The sequence below is a fragment of the Onychostruthus taczanowskii genome, unplaced genomic scaffold (assembly GCF_017590055.1).
Source record: "Onychostruthus taczanowskii isolate IOZ18803 unplaced genomic scaffold, ASM1759005v1 scaffold159, whole genome shotgun sequence".
NCBI lineage: Eukaryota > Metazoa > Chordata > Aves > Passeriformes > Passeridae > Onychostruthus > Onychostruthus taczanowskii.
In genome coordinates, this window is record NW_024498784.1 from 244,952 (window position 1) to 269,274 (window position 24,323).

A 24,323-nucleotide genomic window follows, 5' to 3' on the forward strand; every position below is an offset into this window, starting at 1 on the left:
GGCATAGTTCTTGTGTCAGCTTCATCAATAAGACAGTGTTTATCATTTATCTCAAGTGATATTTCAGATCACACGCTCTCATAGAACCTTTCTTGCAGTGTGATTCAGCAAAGGAAGACAACATAGGCCTAGGAGTTATAACCTTATACATCAGCTTTTTTTTTTTCAGTATAATATCAAAATACCCGTGTTAGGTCACAGGTAGTGTTAATCAATAAAATGAATGCAATAGTTGTGGTATTTTGTATTTTTGCTTACCTCTACACACTGACCTACTGTTAACAATTACCAAAATACCATTTAATAGCAATTGTCCTATTTTGGGCTTTTTTCTGTAAGAAACACCTCAGCAGTGTTTGAACTACTGCATCAGTGCCAACAGCTTCTAAGGGACAAAATAGGGTCCCAGTCCAGGGCTAGCCAGCAGAGGGGGATGCAGTCATTCACACTGTGTCGATGTGGATCATCTGCAGGGAAAGAGTGGGCAGGAGAGAATAATGCAAAGTTGCTGTGGAGTTACTCTTTGTCTTCTGCTGATGTTGCTGAGAACCTCTGGAGAAGCTTAATTAACCCCCTTCTTAATCCTGTTTGGTCACAGTTCATTCCTCTCCTGAACAGAGTTGAAGAGCATGCTGAAAAATGGATCACTTATTCTATAGCTTAGTTCTGTGATTTTCATTGCAATGGACTCTGAGAAAGAATTTAGGCATTGAAATCAAAATTGGCATGTGCAAAGCCCCGGTGAACAACTGCCTGATTCTGGTGGGCCTTCAGCTGCTAGCAGCCTGCTGGTGATGATGGTGCTTGGTGGGTGTGAGTTTCCACCTCTGTGGTCCAGAGTGGCATTTGCACACCTGAAAGGATTTGACCTCTTGAGTGTTTTCCAGTCTGACTCCAGCCCAGTCTGTCTGGGCTGACTAGATTTTAAAAGGAGCTTTAAAAGCCATGGTGGAGCAGGCCTCCCCCTTGAGGTGAACGTGCCCTTGGCTGACAGCTGGAGTGAGTGTTGGAAAGAGGATCGTGCACTGGAGACTCTCCTGGAACAGGAATGGCTGCAGCCATTATGAGAGACACTTCCTTTCAGTCTAATACTCTTTTAAGTGTTGACAGCTTCTCTTTGACTATGTGTATCTTAAGACTGCTCATTCCACAGGAAACTGGTTTCTTCAAAAGCTCTGTCAGAAGCTGTTGTTCTGGAAGTGGGGATGGATGTGGAGGAGCAGCAGCCACCCAACTCCCTTACAGGCTGCACTGTCCTTGGGATTCCTTGCCTGCAGGCTGCTTGAAGCTGAGAAGACATAAAAAAAAAATTAGCCTTGGACAGTGGTGCCCAAAAATTGTTGTTTGATGGCTGCTGAAGGACTTACGTGCCAGGCAGCTTTAATACATCTCCATACAGAAGAGTATTGATTTTACAGATGCCACTTATTGCTGCAGATTTCTCTTTTTTTTTTTTCCTCATGGAAAAAGGTCTGAGCATTAAGTAGTTAATGAGATGAACTTGTTTTGCTTCTAGACTGAATAAGCAGCACCATTTATGCTATTGGTGATCTACATGTGAGAGGTTTCTCTAAATAAACTATGAAACTAATATATACTTATTAAGTTTTGCATATTCTCATTTTTCCTGTCTTACCTGTTGGTGGCACAGGTATCTCCTCCTTTCCAGCAGTGATTAGGATTTTTGAGTCTGCAAGTAATTTGTTCAGCTCTTACTACATGTTTGGGTTAAGCATCTGCAAAATAATTCATAGTTCATTCATTAGTTTGTTAATTATAAATAGTTACTGATTATGGGTGAAAATCTGTTAATTTTTAACTTATAGGCTACCTTAAATATAAACTCAATTGTATTAATTGAGCAATAGGTTTGCCTTTCTATGAATCTGACCTGTAATATTTGGTCTAATATTAGGGATTTAGGCATTGTATTGGAGTCCCTACCTGCAAGATCAGGACCTAATCCTGTTCTTGAGTGTTGAAATTCACAGTGATCAATAATGGAATTTAAACCAACCACAGGCTTGTAGACAGTGTCTGTGTCCAGCCCTTTGGCTAGAGAGATAAGTACTTACCAAGTACTGATTCAAGTCAGGCAAGAATAGTGATTGGAAAGACTTTGGGGGATATAAACATGTGAACAGCCCATATGGTCTAATGCCAGTGACATGATGAAAAATGCAGATCAAATTGATACTAAACTGAGAAATGTGCAGTTGTCATCATCCAGCTGTTAGGGTAGCATTTCTTTTTAAGTCAGATTTAGGACATATTTGTAGTTGCAAGAACAGGATGGTTTTGATCCCATTCAGCATATTTCAGAAACAGCACTGGCGTGGTTCTGTGGGTTTTCAGCACTGGCAAAGTCAGAGTTGTTCTTTGATACTCAAAGCTCGTTAAGCCCCTTGATCTCATTTCACTGACTGTAATGATGATACAGATGAAGCTTAGTGAAAATGGATATTTAAAGGAAAGCATTAAGGATAACAGTGTTACTACTACATCAATAGGAGAACAATTCCTCATGTCAAAGCCAATGTTGATATGTGAAATAATTCCCTCAAGATTTTTGTTTCAAGCTCTTGGGTTGCTGGGCAAGCCCTCTGCCCAGGAGACACCTGGGCAGCTTTTTCCACACCAGCTTGTAATCCAAAGCACCAAGAGGAAGGCAGGAGCACCTGAGCTGCCAGGGTCAGGTCCCATTCGAGGCATGTTGCTGTTCTCCTGCTTGTGGGATTGGGATTATGGAGCTACAGGATCCAGAGCAGGTCAGGGTAGGCTTGCCTTGTCTGTTGTGTGTTGCTGATTTACCTGCTGCTCCTTCTCTTCCTAATCCTTAAATAAAGAATGCCTTCCCCTTGGCTATTTATTTTCAAACTTGGTAAATTCATATTCATGCATTAAGGAGTGAAATGAATATATGTGAAGTGGTAGAGTTTTCTGACCATAAAAGTAAGTGCACTGTTGGCTGGCTGCATCTGTCAGTAAGTAGGGAGTGCAGACAGGAGTCAAATGATTGAGACCACTGGACTTTAGTGATCCTTGGCATGGCTCATTTCTGTTTCCTCAGTTTGCCTTTCAGGAAAGGGGAATAAATCAGCATCAGAAATCAGCATCAGAAATACCCTAAAAATATTACACTTGGAAGGGCTTGTTATGGCACTCAAAATTTGAGAGGCACAGAAAGGGTGTATTTGGCTAAAGAAGAGAGAAGCTTAAAGGTCCAGGTTGTCCAAAGCAAATTGCTTTATGCCTGTAATGCGGGGCAGGGAGCCACTTTCTAAAAGGAAAAAAGTGTCACCTAGAAAGTGGATAGAAGTCCTAACTATGTGTTAGAAATGCATAATACTGCTCTTGTTTAACCTGAGTCTTTTCATATTGACAGAAATTTGGTTGAGTTTTTTTTCCTTGCTGATGAGGAATGAAGCTATAGTGATGGGTATTTGTATATTAGTTCCTGGAAAGATGAGAAACTCCTTTTAACCAACCTCATCACTGTTTCACTGTCCATTTATTAAATATTATTATATTGAGCTTCATTAAAGGCAGTTATTCTTCCCTGGCTGTTGGTACCATTCATAAAGCATCTGTGAGATAAAATTTTTTGTACAATTTACCTATCCTTATAAAAGTCAGAGTCTGGATACTATGCTTTTCCCTAGCTAATATATTTAAACTTTTTCTTATTTTGGGGCAGTTAAAAGAATATTTCTAAGTCCTGTTTGTTTTTCACTGAATGTGCTTGCAGAATTCTTAGCAGTCATGAAGCTTTTAGTGTAAATTTTCTAATTATTTTTAATATGAAAAGTCAGATAAATTACACTTAGGCCTAGTACAGTTGTTGGGAGGGCAATGTGTGATTGTAGAGGAGAGGCCGATATTGTTGGGTTCTACATTGTGTGGATGTGATAGGGCAATAAATTCCAATAACTCTGAGTACTGTTGCAGTTATCAACAGGATAATATTTCCTTGGTCTTGTTTCCCCCTGAGTAAAACATTGGAAGATTTTCTTTAGAAAAATGTTGCTTCATTATATTCTCCTTTCCCATAAAGCAGAAATCTGCAGCAATAATAGTGTAGTCATAAGGACAAGATAGTTTCTGAAAGCCAAGACAGTTGAAGTTTGAAGGGATGGAGAGGAAGGAAATTAAAGCAATGGCTGGAGGTTTGTGGCACCAGTAGCTTTGAATCTCCTCTGTACTAACTAATGGATAATTACGAGGGTTTTTTCATTTATTTTAAAGTGTATTTATTTTAAATGTGTTTTTCTCCACAGACTTTAGGGGCTAGTGCCTTTCCTTCTTCCTTCACCTTGCTGTTATATGCAGGACTTCAGGCACCATTGGCTTTGGCATCTTTTCCAAACATTCCTGCACAGAGGATATTGTGTGAAATAAAAATAAGATATAAAGCTTTCAAACTGTGATTACACAAGCCTGTTTCAAAATACAGAAGTCTATCCTGTGTTGTTCTGGCATGTAAGAAACTTGTCTTATTGGTATGGGGGTAAAAGTCATTGTTTATGGCTGTGCTTTTTCACATGGACTTGTTTAGAAAAGTGTCATGATCTGGTTGTCAGAGGTGCTAAAGTCATCCAGCTTCCATTGGCTCATGTGAGATATATCAGTGCTTGAAACCAGTTTTCAATTTGAGCTACTGCAGTGTTATTCTAATCTTTTAGCTTGCTGGGCTTCTGTGTAGAAGATGAAATACACTAATGCTGGTGAAAAGACACTGATTTCAGCCTGGCTAACTCTTAAGAATACTACATTAATTTCCACATGTTCTGAGTGATAGGTATGACAAACAATCTATTTCAGCTGTAACAGATCTTACTTATCAAAGGACCAATATGCCAGGAATCTGACAGCAAAGCCAGAAGCTGCATTTTTCAGCACACGTGCAAAGAGCATCCATACAGAAACTTGTTTTTGTGTGCATACAAGTAGCTGCAGTAAAACAATTAGTGCATGTACGTGAGATGGTTTTGCAAAATACTCTTTGCATGTTTGTATAACACTATGGTCTGAAGCCATTTTTCTCTTCTTCTCCTTTATTTTAGTAGCTTAAGGAAAAAACATATTCTTCCATGATAAAGTATTTATAAACTGTGAAACAAAAGTTAAAATGCCAAACCTAAGACAAATTCCACCTGCTACAGTGCAACTGCTCCTTGTGCTTTTTATAATTTTTGTTTATGAATTGGGAGAATCCCCACAGATTTGCAGAATGAGGAATACTCCTGTGTCTGATGTGATGGGCTTGGCAACCTCTTTGGTAGACTCTACGGAGACTCCTGGGTTGCTGCTGGGATGGCTCTGTACAGATTTATACACTGAACTGCAATGCTAAGCAGCAGATTGGGCAAGGCTTCCCAGCTGCTCACCATCCCATTTTTATAAATGTAGGAATCAAATTTGGGTTGGGTAAAGCACATGTGCACAGTGAGATCTTGCCAGCAGAGACACTGCTGCCTGCAGCTCGGAGTATCGGAGTATCTCTTCTTTGCTGCTGCTGCGCTGCTGTGGCTGTGGGTAAGGGGTGTCTCACTTTCAGGGAGAAAGCTGTGTGCTTTCTTAAGCCAGAGGAATGTATCCTGAGTATCTGGATATTATTCTGTGGACTGCTGTCAATTTGCTAAGAGTGGCTAAGGGATTGAGGAGATACAGTCCTGTCAGCTCCTGTCTCTGTGGAGTGTGGTGCTTGTCCAGCAGTCTTCTGGAAACGGCGACTGTAGTGCTGGGGTTGTTGGAGCTATTTCAGTCTCAGGTGTGTGAAAATCTTCACATTGTGTTCACTCAGCTGTCAGTGCTGCTCACGTACACCCACATGAGCTGATGAACTGATAGTGGTAACACAGGGCCCTCTCCGTGCCATTGCTCGCCATCGCTGTTCATTTAACATTAATTTTTCATTTGTCTAAACCAGAAGGTAGGAAATGTGCTGTCTTAGCAATTTCTGGAGTGTCATATGTACACCTGGCACTTATTAATGCCTAAGAATAGTAAATAGTAATTTTTAAATGCAGGTGTCTCTAGGTCACAGTTGTAGCCACAGTAGAATGCAGGAACCAAAAGAAGGCTGCAAAAAACTTTTCATCCATGATGATTTCTGTAAGTTAGGGAATACTTTAGGTTTATGGTTCATTGACAATCTAGGGATTAAGTCAATGTGATTTTTGCACTTAACATGTAAAAGTTTTGAAATTTTCATTTTGTTGTAGCCCATGCGGAAAAATTCAGAGTGGTACAAACCATGTATATTTTGGGCAAAATACACTCACAAATATTAAATTACTTCCATATAGGTATCCTTAATGAAAGTTAGGTTTTCTTTAAGTATCCTTTATCACGTGAAATTTGAGTCTTGGAGATGAGAGAGCATGCAAGGTGTAATAGGGAATACAATGGAGGATACCTCTGATTTAATCAAGAGTGACGTTTTGTTTGCTTCTAATTTTGCGTAACATCCCTAACTTAAAAATGGGGAAATCACAACATAGGTGCTGTTATGGTATGTGAATTTTTTATTGTGATAGTGAACACGGCATTTTGTTGTCAGGTACCTGACGGATGGCGGTCTGGGGCTGTACACGCGACGGCTGAACCGGCTACCCGACGGCATGGCCACGGTGCGGGAGACACTGCAGCGCAGCACGGCCCTGAGGCTCGGTGATGCCGACAGGTAGGGGGCTAAACACCCTTGGCAATCCAGGCATTCAACACCTGGGTATGAATTCCTCCGGGGTACGAAAGTTTGACAAGAAAGCTTCACAGATATGGATGCTTGGTAGCAAGCTCTCTGAATGTAGAACCTGAGAACGGAATAGAGATAGAAGCAAGTATTGATATAGAATAACAATAGATGTCTAAATTGACAATTGCTGAGACAGTTGTTACTGGACTACTAAGAAAGCAAAGGCAAAGTTGAGTTGGAAGGAGATTTTATGACTAGAGCAAAGGATATGTTGACTACAAACAAAAAGATGTCTTTACCAAGCAGAAATAGGTCTTAGAAAAAGCAGAAAGATACCATAGGCAAACAGACATGCTGATGTGGGAAGCAGAAAAAAAGTCTAAGAATTTTCCACTGCAAGAAAACTGAAAAACAACTTTAAGCTTAAACTGTAACATACTAACTCATGTGATTGGATAGTATTGACCATAATATGGTAATGGTAGAGGTGATGATGGGCTATAGGTAATAGCAAAGGTGTTATATATGATGCTGATTGGTTGTTATGTATTAAGATGCTCAGCAAAGAAAAATATATAATGCGTTGTAACCAGACCTAAAGGGTCTTCAGGCTTGCCTATAGCTGGAGCTGACAGCTGTAGGCGTGGCTCTGTCACCCACGACCCTGGACTGCTGTATACAAACAGCATTTTGAAGAGCCGCCTGCAGTCCCGCATCTCTCGTCTCAGGCTCTTACACCGGAGTATTTTAGTGTTTGTGTTCCTGGAGGTGTCGGGAGAAATACTGGTTTTGTGTCTCCTGAGTGCTTTGCTGGAATCTCCCTTGTGTTTTTGTGGATAGGAGGCAGCACAAAAAAGTGTTGAACTCCTGTTTTAGTAGTGTTTGAAATAGAAAGGACTGAGTTCTCTTTTCATGTCCATTGACTCTCCCCCAATTCCAGTGATTGAATGTGAACAGTCAAGGCCAAATGTCAAGAATTAGAGGACTGGAAATCCATAATTCATGGGAGTGCACTCACAGAGGAACCCAGTGAAATATTCTATTAATGTTGATATAAATGGGTTAAACACTTGCTTTTAACGAGGTCAGCACATGGCTGCTTCTTTCCCTTCCAAAGCCTGATCAGTGTTACTGCTGATGCAGTAAGTGACCCATATCCTTTTTCTTCCATGAGGGGCCTCTAAGTATAAAAAATTAATTTTCAGGTGCATGTTCAAACCATTTTTTGAATTAAAGGTTTTTTCTCTTTCTGCTGTCTATAAGTCATTCCCAGGACATGACTGAGCTTGATATTATTGATACTTTATTCATTGTGATGCATATATTACTAAAGAAACCCAAGTGATGGAGAATCTAGCCTTGTTTTCTAAGAAAACTAACTTTAAATATGCCAAGATTTAGAACTAAATCTGCTTGGGCATCCTTGTGATATTAGCAAATAGCAGGATGTCAAATGTAAACAAAAGAACTAAAACCTTTTAGAGAATCCCAGTTCAGTTTGAATTACAGGTCAACATATGCTTGCCAGTTGTAAAATATATCTGGATTTTTCCAGGAGCTCATATCTCTTTCTGAAATGTGCAGCTTGAAACCCAACCAGCACTCACTGCTGGTCCTATGGATGAGGGTGTTGCCACCTTGTGATGCAGCTGGAGAGGAATCAGGTGTCATCCTCTTCTGCTGCTGTGGCTTCTGAACCAATATTGGCACTATAGCAAAAACATCTGTTTAAAATTCAGCATTTGTCTAAGATAAAGTATATTGTTGTTTAAGTAACAGCTTTTCTGGAAAGCCAGTGATACATTCCTGTCATTGGTTCCTTCCCCCATCCAATATTTTCTGTGCTTGCAACACTTCTTGTTTGCTGAACTTCTTTCCTGAAGACGCCACACATCAGGCACCAATTAGGAACATTTGACAAGAGGGATTATTTGTGTGTTTAAATGTATTACACCTAGAATGGGGCTGTGACCCACTGAAATGCAATCCCTAGGTTGTAATTTGTTTCAGCTTCGAAAACCATCCTTTCAGTTCACTTGGAGGGGGACAGACTTTACACACAATAAAGACTCTGTATGGCAGAAAAATTACCCTGTGGTCTCAGAACTGGTGATACTATGATATGTTGCTTTGATTTAGTCTTTTCTATTTAGAATATAATACGTTATGCAGGAGATGGGTGTTATAAATGAGAAGCTTGACTAGGCCAATATTCAAGCAGCAATCAATTTATTAATTACTATGGTAAAGTATGAGCAATACAGTGGTGGGGACAGTGGGGGAAGTTTTCCCTCCAACTGCACACTGATAGTTGAGGCTTACAGATTTTTAAAGGGGTAATCATAAGCTTTCTCAGCAGTTTCTATTCCCAATTTTTTTTATGTCACAATTCTATATACTATCGTGATTTAGTTTTTCTCAGGATGTATCCCAGAAAGGAGTATGCCCAGATGGTGGGGTCTGGCTTCCGAAAGGAGAAAGAAGTCTCCCAGCTGGTGAGGTCCAGATTCCAGATGTGGGTCTACCTTTTAATTGCAAGGACTATAAATCCCATAATAGTGATGTCCAGCTTCCCTTGGTTGGAACTATCAATCCTTGAGCTGATGTTAATCTTCCTTTCTCAAGCTGCTTTTCACTGTTTTGTTAAGGCGTCGAGATAAGCATGTTTCCTTTTCATATATTCTAAAGCTATAGTTTCAAAGATCCTTACTACAAGCAATATTCTAAAATTATACTTCAAAAGGTTATTATTGCAAAACTCTTGAAGGCCTAGCTACAAGCAGAAAGTTCCTGTCAAACAGCAACATCCTTAAAGCTTTAATTCAAATGCTCCTAAATCAACTTAAGACTTACAAAGGTTAATTGCTAACAAAGGATAGGTTCAAAGACCTTCTTCCATGCTTTACTCTCTCAGTTATTTATTAGAATTCATCTTTATAACTGTCCCATGGTCGGTTTCTACACATATCACAGTCGTTGATACACACGTTGCCTGTATGTACCTGACACGAAACACAGCTTTGTATTTCACATGGGGAGTTTCTGACAGTACGACGATGATTTAAAAATAGCTCCTCTTTGCTTGCTGGGTGACCATGATGTTCAGTTTAAACAAAAAAATAATCTTAGTCTGAGGTGTTTTCTGGGGTGAAAATGGCCATAAGGAAAAGGAGTTGAATAAAACTGTGCAGTATCTAATTGTTTTCTTCATTCTGTGAGGCAGTGAGCAGCGTTGCTGAGTTGCTTTATTGGTACATGCAGAAAACATATTAAGATTCTATTTAACTTGTTCAAAGCAGATGTTAATTGAATGCATGGGAGAACAAGTATGAAAGACTGTGAACCTGTGAGCATGAAGTTAATAATTAAAAAGTTATCAGAGGAATTTTTGCAATATGCTAGCTACTTTAGTTTCTTATGCTATTAGTTGTAGAAGTTTAGTTGTGAGGCTTTTACTTATTGCCTCTGGTAAGGTAAAGCACACTTTCCCCTGCAGCAGGGAAATGCAAACAAGGGCATTGAATTTAATGCTTGATTGCAAGGTTAATAGAATCATTGCACAACACAGGTTAGCTTATTTTCTGACTTCAAGATAATTTCAGTTTGCCTAGAACAAAGGCATTTTAAGTCAAAAAAGGCATTAAAATACCTTTTTATTTAGTTTGTGATTGTTTTTTTAATTTAGTTTAGAATCATTTTTTCCAAGGTTGGAAATAAATATCCTATTGTTTTGTGTGTTCGGTATATATGGACATGGTGTGTGCCATCTCGTTAAGTTGATTTCACATTGTCAGACACAGCTGCTCCATCTGAGACTAAATCTGGCCCTTGCCTTCATATATATAACTTGAATTTGTAATATGTGTAGGTAAATTAGATCTGAATTAATCTTTCTGTAGTTGCTTACCTGTGTAAGCTGTTATTTAGAGGAGGTGATTCAGACCTGATTTATCACAAATTTGTGGCTTGGACAGGAGACTCTGAACATGAGTTCGTCAACAGTAACTTTTATGCTATTAGGGAAGTGTCTATATACCTTTTAAAAATCATCAGTGATGAAGTGCTTAAAAACCTACTGCTGAGCATGATTAACTTTGAGTGTTTCCCTTTTACAGTTCTATTTGAGGGTGCATGAATTACCTGGCTTTGCATAAAGGCATAGAAAGGTCTTCCCAGCTCCTGATTGTAATGACTTGTCAAAGAGTGCATTGTGTTGTCTTGGTGCTTCCAGCAGCTACAGCATTGATGGACTGTAGGTAAAACAGTAAAAACAGTGCTGAGCTTGCTCTTCAAGAGTGTGTCTGTATCCTCATCACATCTGATAACTACAGCTTGGTTAAAAACAAGTCCACATCCAGATTAACTCTTAGGCAGATTTGCAAATGAAGCTGCTTCCTGGCAGTCAGCATTTTAGAAGTATTCCCTGCTTTTGGAAAGATCTTTGAATAATCCCAAGGTAGACTGTGGACCCTGGACAGGAGATGGACAGGAAAGAAGAAGTGGAAGTGAAGCAGAAACTGAGCAGAAAGCCTGAGGACATTCCACACAGAGCACACATACTTTGCTATTAATAAGAATGTCATTAAGTGCAGTACAGATGGTAAAAATAATGGCTTTCAAAAATAGCCGAAGAGTAGTATTTTGCTGCTATTTTGCATTTTATGAAAACATATTATTTATATGTCTTGGCTGAGGTAGTAAACAGTATTTCACATTTGTGGAGTAAACCCCTTTGTCTGGAGTATGTTTAAATTCACTAACTGAAATTTAATTTCCTGAGTCCTGCTACAGTGATGAGATTACTAAAAGATGGGCTGGTTCTTGGTGGTGGAGGGGGATTGTTGGATTGCCTTCATAACCAAGGGGATTTGGATCACACTTCAGAAGAACTGAAAAGCAAGCTGAAGCAAGTCATCAAGTTGGGGGAAATATTGGCCTGTTTTGAAAAGTGGGGAGAGAAGATGTCACTGCTTTGGGAGGAGGCAGATTCCACTGAAAGCAGAATTACAGTCATGGTGCTGATGGATATTGCTCAAGAAGTTGAATCAAATTTCCTTTAAGCTGCACCAAATTCCTTTTTTTTTTTTTTTTTTTTTTTGGTCATGAGCTGATTGATTGTAGACAATGGAAATGTTTTAATATAAGGAAAAGGAAAATGAAATTTTTGTTAAGATATCCTTTATGTAGTTTTATGGAAGGATAAGACAGCTCAAAGTGCTGACTGTGGTTTCAGTTTGTTTTCTTAATTGAGACAGTGAAGCTGAAGTTAAATGAAGGTGTAGCAGAACTACTCCATGACTCCCCATCTCATCATTGCTGGAGTTCTACTGCACTAGCAGTGGTACCACAATACATAAGAAAAAGGGCAAACCAGAGAAAATGGGTCTGGAATAGATATCTATAGACACATAAACTGGATAGCCTTCATCTTAAATTGTTAGACCATGACTGGGTTATGTCCTAAGCTTCAGGAGGACCCAATTGCTATAATAATATGTAGAAATAGATATTCCTGCCTTGTAATGGCAGTGGAATTCCCATCATGTCCTTCCCCTGCTGCATCTCCCTGCCCTGCAGTGTTCTCTCAGGAGTGTTGATGTGTTTGTGGAGTTTCCCTGTAAAGGAATTGTAGGGCGATTCCTCTGGTGTTCTGTGTGAATGAGTTGGACAGAGGGAGGATAATCAGCTACAGACCTCAGGAGGTCTCAGCTGAGGAAGTTGCTGCCACACTATTTCCACTGTGCCTGGAAGATTACATGCCATCAGTTCACAGTTCATTCACTTCAGAACATCCTGGCAGTTGCACTTGCATTAAGTTGCTACAATTAAGATACTTACAAGCTCCACTTTTCCCATTTATTTTCCTTACTGGGACAGTGAAACACCCCAGTATAAGGATACTGTATACTACATAAGTGTAACTTTCTAAAAAATAATTTAAACTCTCTAAGTTTTTTAAAGATAATATAGATAAAAAGTGGTTTTGAGCATTCATTGCTTGCTGTGTCTCTGCTGTGAGTCACTGCAGCTTGTGTATATATGCCCATCTAGAGTTGCTTAACAGCAGAGTTACAGGACTGGTGAAATGATTCATGCCTAGCAGATCATCTGCACTGTTTGACCATCTGTTTGGGTTTTATCACTAAATTAGAAAAAAGTGGTATTGCTTCTAAATATGCAAATTGTACCTTGGTACCTGTAGATATCCATCTCTCTGTCTTTGAAAGATCCTACATTTATCTTGAAAACTGACTCTCAGAAGCAGGGGAAATTCACATTGCAAAGATTCTTTTAAGTTTATGGCCCTGGGATTTGCTGATTAGAATCACAATACCGTATACTTTTATTTTCCGAGGAATATTTTCACAAGCTGCAATCCAAAGTGGTTTTAGATTCCATAAAGTAATTGCAAAGTTAAGCAACAAATAGTAGTTCAAAACAAAGGTATAGTAGCTGTACCAGGGGGCTGAAATGAGCATTACCAAAAGGAAGAAAAGGACACTCTACTTTACAAACATGCCAAGGTTAGTCAAGGGAAGCAGTGTCTTTGACAGATCTGTTTCAGTGGTCTAAAAGACGACAAACTTATTGTAAAGTTTTCTTCAGGTTTAGAAGCAAAAATTTTCATTACGTAACACAAGCTTTGTGTGAATTGGTTCAGTAGACACAGTGGCAATGTTTTTCCTTTTTTTTACACATTTTTTTGGGGGGTGTGCATGTGGTACACTGGAAAAAGTATTCTGGGCAGTATTTCTGTAGGATTTGGTGGTGTTATTTCTGTTCAGACAGGCATAAAGGAATGGAGATCAGTTTGAAAGTTTTGTTTGTTTCCTAAAATTGGTCTAATTTTACTCATTGCATGTTGGCAGCTAGGAGCGTGATTCCAACAACCGACATAGAGAGGTTGGAAGCTGTTGGAAAGCTAGAGAGAGTTTTGAGGAGGGGCTGACTTAAGGAAGTAGATAATTTTTCAGCTGAGATTGTGTTTGTGTATAAAATTCTATCCAGGCTCTAAAATATCATGTCATGTAGCAATAGCAAATGTATAATTGACCTATGGGGGCTGGCTGTTGAATCAATTTTATGCCTATTAGTTAACTGACTTCTTGTAAAATTAGAATTGGGTTTCCCTGGTGACAGTTCCTTCTCTGTGTATTGATGTCCACAAAAAAAGAGCAGATTTTACTGCAGTAAGGACCTGTGTGCTTTCAAGAAGCCAAGAATTATCCTGTTCTTCTCTTACTCAGGTACTCAGGTATTCTCTAATACCTGGTTTAGTAGCTTCCCAGGCTGACAAGGCACTGAGAGCAGTTCTTTGCCTTTTTCAGGAATTCTTCATATGAGAAGGTGCCACTTCTCGGAATTCTACCACTCAGAACTAAAACCAACCAAACAAAACACGCTACTACTGCACGGTCTTCCTTCCAAAGTAATTTGATTGGGCAATCTCCACGTGCTTGGTTATCACTTTAGTTCTAATCCTCTTCAGAATTGCCTGTTTTGATTAGATGTAAACATATGAAAGAGATAGTCTGGACCTAGCCTTTAGGAGGTGCATTTCTTGTTGAAACCTTTCCCTTGGTGTCATGCCTCTTGCTTTTGTAGCTGTGATTCTCATTCTGCATTCCTTTATATTTTAGGGCATATTTGCATCTCTCCTGTAGTATCCAAGTAAAATGTTTAGGCCAGCAGCTGCTGTTCACTACAAAGCTAAAGGAAGGTGGGAGGTGCCCTCAAGGGAGCAACTCATGGTGACTAAGCCAGGCCTTTCTTATTGCCCATGCAGTTTGTGCTTCCCTGGAAGGCTGCACTGGGTGTGTGGACAGGTGAAGGGACCTTGCCTTTTCCAGAATTGTTGGTGATGATTCTGTGAAAACAGGGAAAACTGCCTGAGTTAAGCAGCCGAATAATTTACATCTAGGGATGGCAAAACCATGATCCTATGCCACTGGAACTAGATTTTCCTGAAGAGGTGCTTCCTTTCATACACCCGCACTCAAAGTATATAAGTATAAAGTTGATCTCAGTGCTGATTTGGAGGCTCTTCTGAAACCCTCCATTTCTGGTTCCACTGCCAAAGATTAGCACTGTCTTTTCTGTTGTATGAAGTGGCTTTCAAAATACTTTAGACATGTGGGAAATTACCCTTGTATTTCAAGGGTAAACAAGATTGTAGATACAAAGAGCATTTTGAACTGTATCAGGGTCTTTGTGCTTTGCATGACAAACCGAAGAATGTGAAATGCTTGCTGACATAGAGCAGACTTTGTTGTTTGGTTTTCCATGTCAAATGGCAAGAGAGTCAACACAGTCTCACAACTGACCTACACCAGTAACCTCTGAGTTTGGGATTTGGAGATTGAATAGATAAAACTAATAGCAGACAGCTGTCAGGCGTCCAAAGCAGAATCCCAATTTGGGGCTGTTTGAAGAGTGTGTAAGCTTATTGTGGCTGTAAAGCAAATTTCTAGACTGGTGATTTTTTTCAAATACTGTGCTTATTACTAAATATCTTATTACTGGAAAACTTAAACATTTACCTTTTGATCTTAGCTTGTCTGTCTTTGTTGTCCATAATTGTAAATTTCAATATTTATTTTTTTTTCCTCCTGCTATACAGTTATGTATTGTCTTGTGATTATAACAATAGTTTATTAGTATTTGCTTCCATGGTAATAGAAGTATTAATGTTAATAGCCAGCACTAAGCTTCCTTTTTAGCAGATGAATGTTTCCTGTAATGGTATTGTTTAGAAAATTATTCTGAAAAATAATTCTCAGAATTCTGAGTCCAAATGTAAGATGCATGTGTTTTCCTGCATGCTCTTCTGACCTTTGCTGGAGTTTTCTTTCTTTCTTTCTTTCTTTTTTTTTGTCTTGGTTTGAAAAGACAGGTGTCTGCTAAGGAAGGCAGGAGTCTTTTTCTCTTGAATGGAAAATGTAAGCCTACTCCCTCCAAATTATTATAATTTTGAAAGTAAGGGGCTCTCAGGCAAAGGTATGGGAGTCAGAATAGTAGTTTTTATTAGGATTTTTAAAAAAAGGGATAAAAATAAAAATGCACTAATACAAAACAACACTGACAGAGTCAGACTATGACCTGACACCCTCTTGGTCATGGTGTTGGTAGCAGTTCCATTAAATGGTGGCTGCCATCCTCCTGGAGTGACAGATTCTGTTGGAGCCTTCCTTCCTGTAGAAGGGTGTAGTTTTCTTCTGAAGGTCCAGTGATGGTGTAGATGGGCCTGGTCTTCCTCTGGAAATGCAGTGGAAAAGAAAGCTGCTCCTCTAGGAATCTAGTGGGAAAAAGTTGCCTGTGGTGTTGCAAGTCTCAGATTATATCCAGGTAGGAATGCTTGGCTCCTCTTGTGAAGGGTATCCCATCAGTGAATTCAGAATATCTGGATGCTTTGCTCCATTGCATATACATGGTAATGAGACTCCTAAATCAGACAGTTAACTTAAATGTCTATAGCTGCATGGTACTACTACCCTGGTATATCCAATAAATATCCGCATGTGCAGCATAACAGAAGAGGCTCTTAAGGTATCCATAACTTTAAGCTCGTATTGCAAATTCTCTGTATTTTGTAGTTACCTCTTTCAGCGATCGTGAATGGCAGCTCCTATGTTTTTAGAAGGTAGTGAAGTAAGCAGGGGGTGCTTTTGGGCTTATTGATACCAAAGAAAGTAAAGGCATCCCTGACCTGGCACTTGTGGAAGCAGATGTCTTCAGATAAAATGAACGTTCCTTCCTTGTTTCCATGGCACTTCACAAGGAGGTGCACTCTTTTCCCCTTCTGCCACAGGCCTTATGTGTCATTTAACTGGGTTTTCAAAGAGCAGGGAATGTCTCATTTATCATGTATTTCCACAGACAGAAGTGAAGAGGATGGAGTGTATGGACCATGTAGGCTGAATGCCTGTGCCCAATGGAAGGAAATCCCCCCTCTGTGGAGCAGCTGTGCTGCATTTTACCAGTTGGGGAGTGGAGGGACAGGGACAAAAGACTGTAACTATTTATTTGCTGCCCAAGGATTCTTGGAGCTGCTCCTTATATCGTGTCATTTCTTGGTGTCATGGTGTCCAACTAGATATTCCATACTGGGGGTCCATACACTTCTTATCTGTAGATCCTATCCTGCTTCTCTCAATTCCTCAGCTTCGTCACGACATAGGGATTTTTCAACAGTATGATAAGATGACTTTGTGACCTTTTTATGACAGCTAATATGATTCACAGTGACATTGAGACTCCACAGAACAAGCAGTAACTTTGCTCCTGATCTTTCTGCATTGAGCTCCAACATCCTGAGGCTTAAACTTCTCAGTGTTACACAGCTCCATGGGGCTTAAAAACACTCTACTATTGTATAAACTGGCATTAAGGCTCCCATATGATGTTCTTATGTTGCTTAAGTATATGCAGTTAAATATACATTTGGCCAGGATAAATAATTGCGCACTCCACAGTGGAAACACTTGGAGTGACATTGTGCTGCTACAGCAGTATTATGAGGAGGTGTGTAATTTCTTTTTATTAGTCAAAGGGTTTTTTTTACATATTCTCACTATAAATAAAGCATCTAATTTTATTCAAACCAATTGCTGCAATTTGAGGCTAATTAATTGGACATAAGTGGCATTGGAATGTGTGAAACCTGTGTGCAGGGTTAGCACAGGGAGCTTCAGTAACCACCCCTTTGCTAGAGATTGTGTTTATGTGTGTCCAGGTATAGATGGTCAATAAGTAGCCAGGGGATAAATGCTAAACGTTGGAAGTCTGATTAGTGCCTAAGCAAAGTCCAAGGGCTGAGGTCAGCTCTTTTTAACAATATGTTACTTTTTTGTGGTTCCTTAACTTACAAAGGCTCAGCTCAGCAGCTACTGTGGAGTTACCATATGCTCTCATCAGCTCCAAGTAATGTTTTAATCTTTTTAATCTGATTTTAACTTTAAAGTTTATATTTTCTGATTATGTTGTTAGTTTAAGGTAATTTTCAGGTATTTTAACTAATTCATTCGTTTTGGTTTGAGGGAAATGAGCAAACCACTTTGAGTGTTCAAAAAGGTTTCATTCCCTCTTTCATGTTCATTGCCCAGGTTGATTTATTCTTATTATGAAACTTACAGCTAGAAACACTCTTCATAACATGACTTAATGCCTTAAACATTTCTTTGAAACCATTCATGTTATTTGATATCATCTGATATGCACATGCATAGTTTCATGTTTCATTTGCGTTTTTATTCAGATACTTAATTTTTGTTTTCAGGGATATCTGAAACATAATATTGCATTTGTGGAACTGAAACTGTTTTGAATGCAGAAGGGATGAACAGAATATTATCAGGAAATGGCTGGAGATGTATTTATAGGCAACTGTGTATCTCTGTGGAAAAAGATGAGAGGGAAAAGGAGAAGGAAGAATCACCAACATGAGCCTATGGGAAAGAAATATGAGTATACTGTGCCAGGTTGAGTTTGCAGAGGTTACATTCACCCAAGAATTCCACTTAATCTGTGTTTTGGGACTGTGTGTATCCTCTGTCTATTCCTAGGGAGAGAATTTATTCATTTGTGCTTTGAGAGCATTTCTGAAGCAAAGGATTCATGAGAGAGATCAGGTGGTAGAAAGAAATCTGCATTTACACATTTCTAATGTCTTAAGTGTGCATGCAAAGTAAAGACAGAAATTTTCTGAAATCAAAAGACTGATTTCAAACTGAAGTCAGTCTGTGAGTTTCATGCTCTTATTTCTGTTGAAATTCTTTGTTGGCTTCTAACTATAACCACAGTGTAGTTTCTTTATTAATAGAAGTTAAAAGCCAAAGTGCCATATGGCAACAAGAAGTTGCTTGTTACTCCTTTAGGTCTAAGTGTGCTGGAGGCTTGACCACCAACACCCAGAGGGCAAAATCAGAGGTGTCTTCTATGCTGTGACTTAAAAGTTTTGGTCCCTTTCTGCTGTTACTGCTGACCAATTCTTGATTTTAGTGACTTTCTCATTTCTCACATCATGTTTGTATGGGCTGACTTTACATCAGCTGTAGTGGGCTAAACGTGTGACTGATAAAATAATCACTTTTCTGTGAGTCATACCATATGTTTCCCTCTCTCCACCACCACAATTCTGGTCATTCTTTTCTGTGAGTTATTTTGCCTTTCTGCTTCATCCTCTCTATGCCACCAGTTTGCTTTCCCTTGCAGTCATCCATCTCTTTCCAAACAATGCCTTATGCTGTTGGGTGAGCTTTCATCACATCTACGTGTATCCTCAGCAAATTACTGCAGCCCAGCTTTGCCCATGAAATGTGTTTGAATCTTAAAGTTGCTCCTCACTTTGAGTACATTCTTCTCTTATTTATTGACATCGGGCTCTGATTTCACCTCCAGATTTTAACACTCATAAAATGAGGGGTTTGCAATATATGGTGATGTGGTTGAATTTATTATGGCAATGTGTATGTTATCAAATCATTTAGGAACAAGGGATTATTTTAGAAATTAAAAAATGAGAGCCAAAGGTAACTTATGACTTGGCTAAGCAAGACTGGGTGAGATCATGGGAGGAGAATGAAACTTTCTTTGGACATTTTCAGGAACAGTAGTGAACTGTAGCTATAACTTTAGTAGAATGGATTTAAGGCAGACAAGAAGGACAGGGTGATTAGAAGAAAAAGCCTCTGTGGACTTACTATCTTGTAAACTAATCTCTGAGAACTCTCTTCTTTGTTTCTTTAAAAATCTATTTGAACCAAAGCACAGTCACACATTAGAGGGAAAGTGGAGGGAATAACCAAGAAGGGGTTTTCCAGATGAATCTTTGTTTTTTCCTTTATTAATCTTGAAGGCAAGAAGTTTCTTCAGTTTCTTAGGTGTGCCTCTTAAAATGCTAAATATTGTGTGCATTAATCTAATTAGTAATCCAGCTTTTTAATGGGGGGAGGGCAGGATACACCTACTGACTTTTGTCCTTTCATCCTGCCTTCCCTTGTGTGGTTCAGTTCATTGAAGTCTCTAAACAAATATATCCAGTGACCACTCCTTAATTCTATAGGAATTCACTGAAACAGAGCTGTGTTTATCAGTCCTAGTTTAAGTCTCTGATGGCAAAGTGAGCCACCATTTCACAGCTCAGCCTTAACCAGACGGCCACACTCTGCCAATGTTGAAATAGGACAGAGAAACAGGAGGCTGGTTTAGAATTTTTTCATTATTGCACATGGATAAAATAGAAAATGAGAACTTGGGTTTTGTTCTTGTTTTTTTCCTTACAGTGTAGTGATGCAATTAAGGCCACAATGTACAAAGTTTAGTTGAGGTCGCTTCTGTGCCAGACTGGAGCAAGGATCTCTGTTTTGGCTCCCTGTGTTAGGGTTGTTTCTGTAAGAATATTTCTCACTGTCTCTCTTGTCAAATTATTTGCTGGAAATAATAACCTAAGATACTGAAAGGTGTTGATTGGACTCTTGACTATTGTGGAGCTATCAGAACAGGAAGTGGGATGGAAAGAATTCAGGCTGAAGTTCTTGAACTCCCACATCTCCCCCAGCTAATTTAACTATGAAAATTAACAGGGGTCCAAGGGAGTTGTCTTAGTGTTGTGAAGTCACATTTTTTCATAAACCAACAGGATATTTAACAAAAAAATTCAAATTTCTCTAAAGCACAGATATTTGCTGTAGCAGTAGCAGAGCTGGCAGTTGGAGAGTTTTAGCTAAAAGCTTGCCAAACTAAAGGTAGTGTGACGGTGCCTTAAATAAAGCCTCTTCTAACAAAATGAATTTCTGACAGGATTCCAGTCACTTCTGGACATTTCTGGTCACTTCTCAGCTGTGTTTGTGCCACCACTGTGGTGTAAAGGTGTCTCTGGTGAAGATAGGCTGACGGAGTTGTCATTGTTCAGCCTGGAGAAGAAAAGGCTCCAGGGAGAACTGAGAGTCAGTCCCTTCGGTGCCTAAAGCAGCTACAGGAGAGGGACTTTGAACACGGGCCTGGAGTGTCAGACAAGGGGGAATGGCTTCACACTGACAGGGTGGGTTTAGAAGGGATATTTGCTGGAAATTCTTTACTGTGAGGGTGATGAGGCCCTGGCACAGGCTGTGAATGTTCATCCCTGGAAGTGTTCAAGGCCAGGCTGGATGGGGCCCTAAGCAACCTGATCTACTGGAAGGTGGCCCTGCCCATGGCAGTGGCCCTTTGAACCCAGAGTGTTGTATGATTCTGTGCTGGTTCCATGAGTTACAGCTATTTATCACTGCAGAGCAGTGAACCACCACCTCCAGCAGGCCCAACATTCAGCTCCAGACTTTCCATCTAAATTGGTTTTCACTTTCCTTTTCTTTTTTCCAGTTACTCTTCACATTCTTGGCTTCCCTTCATGTCTTACCCTCTCTGTTCTCCAGGGCCCTCCAGAACCAAATAAGTATTTTGTATTGCAGGACAAGGTTTCTCAGGGAAAATCATGTCTTATATTCTAATGATTCTCGGGAATTGTTCTGTTTTTAACCAAGACCAAAGTCAGTCCTTACGTTGGCATGCAGCTTGGAAAATTTCAGGCCTAACATCTCAGTTTTGGAAAAGTGATAAATAATTGAACTCATTCCCCCTGCTAATTAGTTCATTTCTGTAACACAGCCATCTCTGAAGCAGTGGGTGTAGCCTCCGAGAGAACAAACATACACCGTGAAGCCCAGCAGGGCTGGGGAAGGGATTACTGGGCCAGGAACAGTTTTGCAAATTTCTGCTCTCACAGAAGTGCTAGGAAAGGTTAAGGAGTCCTGCAGAGACCCTGGGATTTCAGTGGGGTAGGGAGTGGAGCAGGGAAGCAATGCCAGCAGCAGTGACCTGGAGCTCTCAGCAGGCACGGCTGATGAAATGACCTAGCAAGCAAGCCTTGCTCACCTGCTGCTCACCCTGCAGCAGTAAAATTGTGTTTTCCTGTTATATTTCATGGCTGGGACGGTTAAAAGGCTAAATTCTTGTGAAGTGGGATGGGAGGAGTAGGCATAATATTGGGAAAGTTGTATGACTTTGCACAGTTGAGCTTTTGTTTTATCACACTTTATTCCTTAAAAATAAAAAAAAAAAAAAAGGTTGGAGAAAGAAGCCTTGGTGCTGCTTTAAACTTATCTGTTCGGAATTAGATAATGTGGGTGAAGGGGTGGTTTGGGCAGGCTGTGGTTGGGCCGCTGGGGCGGGAGGGGACCGCGGCTCCGGGGAGCGGCTCCGCAGAGCTTTGAACTGCATCAGATGCTCGAGGGCAATTCAGCACACAAGACTTCCACCCCTAAAGAAAGGCACAGGAGGGAGGCTCCCTGTTTTCTGTGCTTCTAATCAGCAGGAGGAGGGAAGAATGTGTAAACGAAGAAAGAAAAGATGGTGCCGTTGCGACGGAGGAAGTCAAACCCCAGCAGGATGCCTGCTCGAGTTGTATCTCAATAAATAATAAGCGCTTGTTATGCTAATAGTCACTATTTCCAATTACATGATTTGCATAGAGATAATATGCATGTTAATTACGCTGTGCACATAGCCAGTAAAGCACAGTCTTAGGTCTTGTCTTCAGCATTTTCATGAGTAAAATGATGCAGCATGGAAATGAATATTGCAAAGTTTTCACGTGCAAATAAATAGCTGAGAGAATAAAGAGCCAGACAGGTCTAAGATAAGCAGGAATGCCTGGGGCAATTGTGGAAGAAACCCAGGATTAGTGTCACTTCTGGCTCTGACAACATCTGTCCTTGCATCTGATTGTAAAGAGAATAAAACGAAACAAAAGGTTGCCTGATAATGCCATGAGGCATGATAATAATTAACCCCTTGTTGGTTAATTACTAGGTGCATGTTTGTGAACATTGCTGTGCCTTTTACTAGAGCACAGGATTTAGTAGTTTTATTCTGAGTCGGGGCGGGGGGGAACAAACAGGTGTGACCTGGCTCTTTGGAGAGGTGTGATAATGTGGGCAGAGTTACTCACTGGAAAAAATGTTTATCTGGTTATATAGCATTCCAGACTAAATATTTAACATAGTTCATAAGGTATGTGAAAGAAATATTTACCTGTTAGGAAACTGTAACAATATAATATAAAAGTTCATTACCCGGTTAATTTGTTAATTTTTCAGGTATCAGATAACGATGTCAGGCATCAGATAATCTGAGCCCAAGGCACAGGCGTTTGGAATTAGTTCCGTTTCAAAAGAAAACAGCTCTGTTTTCTGTTACATGCAGTAGCTCGCCGTGTCAATATTCAGTTGTTTTTGCCATCAGTTTTCCCCTGTCCTACTGCAATGTAAACGTGTGTATCTTCTGGTCAATAAGAGCAAGAGGTTTCAATGTTTGTGTTTGCAAGAGAAGTGTGTTCTCTATATGTAAGTCATCTTTGAGCAACTGAACTGGTGGAGTAGTTAAAAAGTTTAGACCTTTTGCTAAAAGCAAGTCTGCCAGCTGAATTATTCTCCAGTCGAGCGTCTGTGAAGCTGGGTAGCTCTGAAATGCAGCGGATCTGAAGGACCATTCTCAGGTGATTTTCAGCTGCGATTTTGTTATGGCTTAGCTGAGGTCAGAAGTTCACCTGGGCAAGTTGTGATTACCACAGATGTTTATGAGATAAGGAGTTTCATGGAGGACACACCTCTAATCAGCTGCAATTTTTAAATATTAGTTTAAATTTAGTGCCTTATCTTTTATGCTCGGCCTTTATTGCTGGTTAATTAAGAATTTCTATTTTGTTTCTAGAGCAATGAGTCCATAAGAGTTGTCAGCATATTAAACAATACCCGAGAGCTAAGAGAAACTTTTGTTTAAAAGTACGCACTGGTTAGAGCTGCTGTCTTGTAGGTAAGTGGTTTGAGTCAGTTAATTTTGTGTTAGGAATATTATAAATCTAAAATATCCTCAGTTTACATAACCAGGCATAGATAACAGTGGCAGGGAGGCAAAATGTCCAAAAATCTATATATCATTAAGAGTCTACTGTGAATTTGGAAATAGCAAATTAGTCTATTTGATGGACAGAAACAATAAAAATTTTAAAAAAACCAATTCACATGAAAAAGCACATCCAAAAGAGTACTTTGCAAGGTAACCTGAGAAGGAGAGATGTGTTTTGGTTCAGATACAGTCTTTGGAACATCCTAGTGTTGGATGGGTGGAGTAGATCCTTCTGTTTTATAAGAAAAAACACAAATGGACTCTCAAAACTAAAGGAAAATAATATTTTGTTGAAGTTGAGAGTTTATGTCTTTGTTCTTTGCAGAGTATGCAGTTGAAGTGTTTATATGGTTTGAATGTTTATAGACTCAGTGAAACAGAGGATTTGCAAACACTACAATGATGCTAGCTTGATGTAGTAGTGGTATTTTCATTAGAATAAATGAGTTTACTTTTCTAGTGGGATGTGCACGCTTAAAAACATCCACAGCAACAATAAACAGCTGTAAATTCAGAGACAGCTCTAATTAAGGAAAGGCTGAAGCAATTAAGATGGGTAAACTCTATTGATCATAACTGAACATGATGCATACAGATGACAGCAGTGGTTTTACAGTGGGTGCCCTGGCATGGTTAATGACTGCTGTTGATTTAACAGTAATGATTTTAGTATTGTACTGGGGAGTGT

At 39.6% G+C, this 24,323-nt stretch overlaps 1 protein-coding gene across 6 annotated transcripts in view; it reads left to right on the forward strand.

Annotated features, from left to right (window-relative positions):
* The window catches only part of NAV2 (neuron navigator 2), a 206,466-nt gene that overhangs the window by 115,995 nt on the left and 66,148 nt on the right, over positions 1-24,323 (forward strand). For all 6 annotated transcript variants that reach the window (XM_041399202.1, XM_041399198.1, XM_041399197.1 and 3 more), the window contains one exon: positions 6,563-6,685. In XM_041399202.1, the coding sequence (XP_041255136.1) occupies positions 6,563-6,685 (123 nt within the window). The remainder of the gene's footprint in view (positions 1-6,562; positions 6,686-24,323) is intronic.